Below are 8475 nucleotides of genomic sequence, written 5' to 3' on the forward strand. Positions count from 1 at the left end.
ATAATTCATTCACCCGCTGGCACATGCCAACAACACAAGGAATTGTCAAGCTTACTAGCAAAAGAACAATAGTGTGAGAAAACAAGAACCATTGCACCACACGAGGTGCTAATTAGTGAAATTATTCATCAAAAGACCCTTGTTGTCTCTGAGTTGATTATCTTTCTTGTTGACCAGAGTGGCCCCTTCCTTTAAGACTATTTGATCAAACATTGTTAATGCGCTACATCACAAGGTCTCAACCATTCTGTAAATATAAATGTGTCAGCGTGATTCCAAAAGGGGGATGCTATGATAAAATTTCCAATTAAGTAGACATAAGCATAATTAGGTGTAACATTCGAGGATCCATATTACTTGAAGTTTCATCGAGCACAAATGGAATATATTACTGGAAGTTTGTTCACGCACATATGAAATACATAACTTTCTATGTGATCATCACTAATCTAATTACATTAACTAATGTATTAGTATTTGTATAAGAATTGTTCCAAATAAAAAATGACATATAGATGTACCTGGTGGATTGTAGAAACTCATGTATGGAATCAAATAACGGAATTTCTTTCTCTTCCATTGTAGTGTCCTGATATTAACCTCATAGATGCCAAGGTCCGCAGTTATGAAAATGATATCACTGCCCTCCACAGATCCAATCAGTCTAAGCCTTTTGATTGGATTTTGAATAGGGATAAGGTTCATGAGTTCGACGACTCTAGGCATAGTCCATGATGCAAATCCATTAGAATCCAATTGTCTTGACCACATGTTGAGGGTTACCGTGTCCACATGTGCAAACCCCAAACTGACATCCTCCATCGCGATGAGGATAGTGGAACCGCTAATGATAGTCCCCGACAATGGCGCATCAATCATCGATAAGTAATTAGAGCTCAAGTCATATTTGAGAACTTCTACACTATCATCGTCATTATGTGTAAGCATGAAGTGAAGTGCATTTTCAACGAGGATGGAGGGCATTGAGTCGATGAATGCATTAGGTGCAAGTTGTAAACTAAAGCACATATCGCTCCACTCAAAATCTGAGCATGACTTGCTCCAGTCACCTGACACCGGCAAGGACACACACGCATGTGCAACACAGTCTTCATCATCAGTATGTCAATGCCCAAGAATACCACCTGGAAGGGCCCTGCATGACACGCACGATGGTCACAATCGCTCGCAACACAAAGCAATGCAGTGGCCCCATTGATGTAGCCCATTGACACTGGCACTTTCAGCTTTCTTTGGCGACCCGTCATGGTGTCCCGCACGACAAGGTGGGTCGGGGGCCAATTATCCCGAAGGAGAACACGACCATGGCAACAGTCCCACACGGGGTATTTATAGTTACCCCCGCGATCGTCGGGAATGTTTGCACCGAATTTCATGGTGGAGATGAAGCGCGGGGAGGGGGCTTTCCTCGGGAGAAAGTCGAGGGGCCAGGAATAAAGGAACCCCAGCATGGGGGAGATCCATGGAATTTACGGTAGCGAGAATGAAAGGCATGGTAGGAGAGAAGACCGAGCCATCGCTTGTTGGCAACGTAGGCACGCACGAGGCACGCGGGCTCATTCGGTGGGAGGCGAAAGAAGATCTCCTCGAGTAGTTCGTCCGGTAGCGATTGTATCGTTAGCGGCGGCAGCATGGTTGGTGGATGCGAGGGTTTCGGGAGGGGAGAGGTTTGAGGGTATGTTTTTATGATGATTTTGGGGAGTTAGTGTTTCTTGCCAATATTGGCCACCCTATGGGCCACCAAAGCTCAATCAAGATTTTGGCTAGCCAAAGAATTAAAAAGGCTAGCTTGAGCTAAAATCAAGACACACCGGGTCCCTTGCAGGCTACCCAGGCCCGGAGGCAAGCTTGCCACCAGGCTTCCCACCGAGAGGCCACCCTCGGTGTATTACACCGTCACCCAGCACGCGCGTGCGAGCCCCGGCTCAGGCCCCAACACGCGTGAGCTCTAGCGGCCTTCCTCCTTGACCGGGACCGATGAACGCCGTTGTTTCCACTGTCTTCTGGCCGAAGTGGCTACAAGTGTGGTTGTTGGTTCGCTGTAGCTAATGTGGAGGCTTGCCTATGCACTCCCGGACACACACGTCCGCAACTCCTCATATTGTCTGTAGACATGGTCTCGAGTTCTTTTTGAGAGACGCAAAATGCGTGCCTTAACCTTTATAGAAGGCAAATGGTAAATAAAAAGAAAGACAGATCTGCTCCCATCACAACCAGAGTAGAAGCAAATCAAAGTACAACACTGACGCACACAATACAACGACAATGCGTAAGAGCCTGTTCTAAATTGATCATCGGAGGCCACGTCTCAAGCACGGCCCGTTATGGTCTCGGTTTGAGGAACGTCGGTTGGTCCAGACGTTTAGGAAGGAAGTGGGCGGTGGTACCAATTGGGTCACTTTTACGATTGAACACGGAGCGAACGGGTTTTTGAGTTTTTTTAATACAGTACAGATGTAAGCGCTCATAGACACACGCATACACTCACCCCTATGAACGCACACACGCACACCCTACCCCTATGAGCACCTCTAAAAGACTGAGCCGGCATATCATCTTGAAACTTATGAAGTCACTGTACGCACCTTATCGTTGATGAGAGCGTCTCCTCCCACTAAATACGCATCGCCGAAAATTTTAAAATAAATTCAAAAATAAATGCGAGTATCAGGACTTGAATCCTGACGGGGTGAGGGCTGGGCCGAGACGGAAGCGCAAGCGATGACGCCTCACGGGGCTGACACTACTTACTTGTAGGCCCCCTTTCCGATCTCCACTCCACAGTCCTACCTACCCACCCTCCCCTTCCGAGTCTCCATACCCAGCCGCCGCCGCCGCCGCCGCCGCCGGAAAGAGCACGGCGAGATGAGCTCCGGGATGGGGAAGGTGGTGTGCGTCACCGGCGCCTCGGGCTACATCGCCTCCTGGCTCGTCAAGCTCCTCCTCCACCGCGGCTACACCGTCCGCGCCACCGTCAGGGACACCGGTCAGCATGACCCCCCACCCCACCCCCTCCCCTCCCTTTCGCTCTCCCCGCCTGCTCTAGGTGGTGGATCCATGATTATCGCTTGGTTATAGGTCCAGTTGGTTCTTGCTTGGTCAAAGCGGCCGCCAGGGATTCATCGATTCAGTGGGTAGGGAACTAGGTTTTGTTCAGCTTCTCAAATTGAAACTAAATAGTACACAAGGAAGAAGAAGCTGTTTGCACTCCCTCTCTACTTGTATGTGCCAGTGAATTAGTTAGTTAGCATGATGTGAGTGAGTGCTGGGGAGTCAACGCCATCTCTCCTCTGCAACTAGTATTATAAATCTGAATCTAGATTCTGTAAGAGTCAAGGGGCAGCCATTCTGACCTGTGAATTTAAAACTACACAACTGATTTCCCATAATAGTGTTGCTAGTGTGTTGCTGCGACAGTCATTTTTTTTTTCATTATAATAAATCTTTTAGATTGTTGGAGTTCAGAATCAACATAGATTGGCCGTTGGAATGTTTTCTTTTTAATGAAACATGCATGTGCGGTGTTAACTCAACTGACGGTTCCTTCTTCCAGCCGACCCCAAGAAAACATTGCACCTGCAGGCCCTGGATGGAGCCAAGGACAGGCTGCACTTGTTCAAAGCAAGCTTATTGGAAGAAGGCTCTTTCGATGCGGCCATTGCCGGTTCTGATTGTGTCTTCCACACGGCTTCTCCCTTTTATCACAATGTCAAGGATCCCAAGGTTAGCACATATATCATGGTCACTGTGCAAAATTACATACAACATGTGTTTGTTCCTTATGCATGTGTGCGGGCTTATGTTTTCAACAGCTAAAACTGTTCATGATATTTAGTTAGTAAATACAACAGCTTCACCGGACGTTTGTTCTGTATGCTTATGTGTCTTTACTGCCTTGCAGGCTGAGTTACTTGACCCAGCTGTCAATGGAACACTCAATGTTCTCCGTTCCTGCAAGAAAGCCTCTATCAAGAGAGTGATCATAACATCGTCCATGGCTGCGGTTGCCTACAATGGGAAGCCAAGAACTCCTGATGTAGTAGTTGATGAGACATGGTTTTCAAGTGCAGAGGTCTGTGAAAAGAATGAGGTAATATGTCTTTCTGTGCTGGTAGAGCTCTGCTTGTTTTTCACATATGGAGTGGTAAAATTCTGGGTTGATTTGCATATATGGTGTGGCAAGTCATGTTAATAAATACATCCAGCTCTATATGTCTATCACTCTGCCTGTACTCAAATGCCCTTGATTAGTGTACTAGATGACTTACATACACCTCTACTGAAATACAGTTTCTTAGGATGAGAGGGTGATACCATTGTTGTTGAAGATCTTGGTTTTTGTGTTTTCACACAAGGATGTAGGTTGAGTCCAACGATGCATAATCCATAACGAGAAGTTTAAGAATAGGAAAGTAACTGTCAATTGATCTTGTTCCATCTTTATTTGTGTCATACCTGGTTAAGTCAACACTAATGCCAGTATGTTATAATAGTCAGTCTCTGTCTGCTGCTAATCAACAATTGCAGAAGAACTCTGCATCTACACATTGTTCAGTTAAGATTCTGCTGAATATAAACATAGTACTTGCCTCATAGATGTTGAACCGGCATATACATATATAATCACTTCACTACTATTAACATACGACTGACATCTGCACTTGTCATCATAAGTATACCGCTACTATTACTATACAACTGACACCTGCATTTATCATTATAAGCACATCGTTCTTCAGTGGGGATATGCATTTCATTCCTCATATCGACTATAAGCTTAGACATAATTTCTGCTTTAACAGAGTTCTTTCGATATTTGTTACCTAACTTGAAATTAGATGCCTCGTATAACTTTGTATGCAAATCTTTCAAAACTTTACTTTCACATCCTTTTGTTCTCCTGAATATGCATACTTGACTGTACATCATTTGCATTCTCATCTGTTCTCCTGAATGTTCATCTGCTTCAGCAATGGTATGTGCTATCCAAGACCCTTGCTGAGGAAGCTGCATGGAAGTTCGCAAATGATAATGGATTTGAAATAGTTACAATAAACCCAGCAATGGTCATCGGTCCCCTGTTGCAGCCTACACTGAATACTAGCGCAGAAGCAATATTGAAGTTTATAAATGGTATGTCTGTATGTGGCTTCATAATTATTTTTTTATAGGTTAGCTCTATGCAATTATGTAAGGTAGAGCTCTGTTATGCCCTACACACATTTTGCATTTGTCATTTGTTTGAGGAATACCCCTGTTAAGCCATTAGCACAATTTCTGCAAACAAGCTCAAGATATTCCAAGCGATGTTGAATTATGTTTCTTTCATTTCTTTTTATGTGTGTATATGTGTTTTGGGCACTGGCATAAGCACTGTAGACATTGCCATATTGGAATGGTTCTACTCTTCATTGTTTATCTAGCTAATTGTTTGTGCATCCTATAGCTCCACGTTACATGTACGGCGAATGTTCTGAATCTTATAAGAAATGTCAATAAGATGGATGTTTAATTGGAAGTTTGATTGTTCACTACGGGGGTCTGGCATATGGTACCTTCAGTGCCATGAATATATTTTCATCTAGCAGAGAGGATATTTGTTGACCGATGGGAAACATGCATGAAATAGATGCTTATGCCTCAAAAATATTTAAAACTACAGTTCTTTGTGCCAAAAGAAGTATACTCTACCGGGACATCTTTGAACTCTTGACAAAAAAATCCTTGGTATTTTCATGCAGGATCATCTTCTACATACCCCAATTTCAGCTTTGGCTGGATAAATGTTAAAGATGTTGCCCTGGCACATATCCTTGCATATGAAGTTCCTTCGGCAAACGGAAGATACTGTATGGTTGAAAGAGTTGCTCACCACTCGGAGATTGTCAAGATCATACACGAAATGTACCCCAAATTTCCAGTGCCAGACAAGTAAGCTAACATTCTTTCAAAGTGCTTTCTCAAGTAAATCCCTTGGAATCAAATTGAGAACAGCAGTGTTGGATATTAGTTACTTGTTTCACATTGAGGCTTCATGGACACTGTAGAGCGCTTAAGCTGTTCATTTGCACCATTTCTTGTTGAGGCTTCATGGACACTGTAGTGACAGGACTCATTATTTTCCATTTTTTGTGCAGGTGTGCAGATGACGCACCATTTGTCCCTATCTACCAGGTATCGAAGGACAAGATAAGAAGTTTGGGTATGGAGCTAATTCCCCTGGAGACGAGCCTCAAGGAAACTATCGAGAGCTTGAGAGAGAAAGGATTTGTTACTTCTGAGTCAAGCCATCTATGAAACCTTCTTTCCTTTGGCGTCACTGGATGCATACGATGTTTATGTACACCTGAAATAAATGGAGGCATATTGGGCTCTATGGATCCGTTGTGTTCTCATGGATTCGAGGCTCGAGACGTTCCTCAGAATGTGGGCAGCCAGGAGCACGCTTAGCAAATAGAAAGACCCACTACTTAGTGTTGATGACATGCTGGTGGACTTCACTCTCTAGTGACATATAGTGTGTATTTCTACATGAGTTTATATGTATACTATACTCTATAGATAACTTCTAAAAATAATCCAATTGAGAAGGAAATGTGTTAAGTGGAAACCGGGTCTAAGGGAGATTCAGTATTTCCAGACTATTGAGAAGAGTAGTGTAAGTGTCATGACAATTGTTGGTCATGATGCAGTAATTGTTGGTTCTAGTCAAGCAACAATTGCACTCCCTATGGGTACTATATGATAATCTTTGCTGGATGTATCTATATTCTACCCGTACTTTGCTGAATTTTAAGAATATTTATAATGGTTTTCATGTTGAAACTCATAAACTGAGTGAGGTTGAAAACCTACTCGTAACTCAGCAAAAGAGTTTTTCAAGGGAATTTAGTGTAAATGCTTCTCTATATTGTGGATTGTATTATACATGCATTAAACTAGGTACATGTTTGGCATACAAATTAATTTTCTGGAATCTCGATAAGTCAAGATATGGCATGGTCACCTAGGTCATCCTAATGTTGGGATGATGAGAACATTATTGACGGTTCCACTAGACTAAATTTTAGGCCGACCGGCGAAATTCGGGCCGTTTGGCAGGTTTGCATATGAGTACCATCAATTGCGTCAGTACAATCATGTGAAGGGATGAACAAATTGAACTGCTATTGCTCACAACAATAAATTCATGTCATGGAATGAACTAATAGTTACTACATAGAACTTGATGTACTATTGTAAGTATGTGCATGTTAGCGTGGATTTAATGGCTCATTTTTTATCCTCTGAATTAATTGTGTTGAAAATTTTCAGTTCTGAATTTGTTTCCGGTCAAAGGTGAATTTGGTTCATATAACTGTCATGTTTTTATTGGCTGCAAAATTTGATTGAATTCAATTTGTTTTCAGTCAAATGTGAAGTACTTCAGTCACCTGATTTTCTTTTAAGTTTTAGTCGTTTTTTTTCCTAAGGCCTAGAGCAGCCCATGTACAAGGCTCGGCTGGTCCTTTGACAAGAGCAGCCCACGGTGTGGCTAGGCCTATACTAAGCTAAGGTAAAAAAGTATATGTGTTACTAATAGTAACCAATTTTATTTGGAGTTTGCTTTCAGCTGAACATGTTATAACTACAAATGAGGTGAGGCTTGATTAGGTGGCTTTGCAAGAACTAGGGAGGAACACAAGTTATGTACTTTAGGCTAAACATATGAATTGATTAGGTGGACATAAACAAAAGCAACCAATAATATATATATATATATATATATAAACTTCCATAATATTTTCTCTCTGGCGAAGTAATTTCATCGATAACCACTAAACGATTAAGTAGCGATGTATGCAAAGCTAGACAACGAACATTCCATAATACAAAGATAAAACTGCGAAAAAATCCGTTTTCCTAAATAAAAAGATCAAGAAATCTATTTTGTATGGTTCTTATTTCGTTGAAAACGTTTCCATGAGACTTTCTTTCATTGAAGAAGTCCATGACTTGTTCTAGGTGATATGAGGTTGAACAGGCTTTAGAAAAAATGCAAAGAAGGGTACATGAGGGTGGAATAAAAATCAAAAAGATGACCCCTTCTTTCTTCCTGAGCATTACCGATAAATATTCATTCTTTATACGTTAGGTTGGGTTTCAGATGTATATCATTTATTATATGAAACCAAAAAGAAGAAATGACATGAAAGTTGTATATAGATGGAGGAATAAATTATGATGTGGAAAACAAGGCAGGGGTTCAAATCCTGTCATCCCTACCTATTACTTCTCCTATGGGCAGTAACGAGGGATCAATTGAGATCGATTCAAATTGGACAAAATTCAGAGTTTCATTTTTCTATATGCATGCGGTACAAAAATCATCCTTTTCTTTACTGCTTTATCTCCCGGAAAGCGCTCTTAGTTCAGTTCGGTAGAACGCGTGTCTCCAAAACCCAATGTCGTAGG

The 8475-nt window shown here is 42.1% G+C and overlaps 1 protein-coding gene across 1 annotated transcript; it reads left to right on the forward strand.

Moving 5' to 3' along the window:
• The first annotated feature begins 2716 nt into the window (after window positions 1-2716).
• On the forward strand, window positions 2717-6784 carry LOC109739714 (phenylacetaldehyde reductase). Its single transcript, XM_020298775.4, has 6 exons — window positions 2717-3007; window positions 3575-3744; window positions 3923-4111; window positions 4992-5154; window positions 5763-5952; window positions 6159-6784. Exons 1-6 carry the CDS (start codon window positions 2887-2889, stop codon window positions 6316-6318), a joined length of 993 nt encoding a protein of 330 aa, XP_020154364.1. The 5' UTR covers window positions 2717-2886; the 3' UTR covers window positions 6319-6784.
• Window positions 6785-8475: the final 1691 nt, after the last annotated feature.

The sequence above is a fragment of the Aegilops tauschii genome, chromosome 5 (assembly GCF_002575655.3).
Source record: "Aegilops tauschii subsp. strangulata cultivar AL8/78 chromosome 5, Aet v6.0, whole genome shotgun sequence".
NCBI lineage: Eukaryota > Viridiplantae > Streptophyta > Magnoliopsida > Poales > Poaceae > Aegilops > Aegilops tauschii.

Coding starts and splice junctions, on each gene's coding strand:
- LOC109739714 (XM_020298775.4), top strand. CDS start 2,887: ATGAGCTCCGGGATGGGGAAGGTGGTGTGCGTCACCGGCGCCTCGGGC. Junction 3,008..3,574: donor CGCCACCGTCAGGGACACCG/GTCAGCATGACC, acceptor TCCTTCTTCCAG/CCGACCCCAAGAAAACATTG. Junction 5,155..5,762: donor AATATTGAAGTTTATAAATG/GTATGTCTGTAT, acceptor ATTTTCATGCAG/GATCATCTTCTACATACCCC.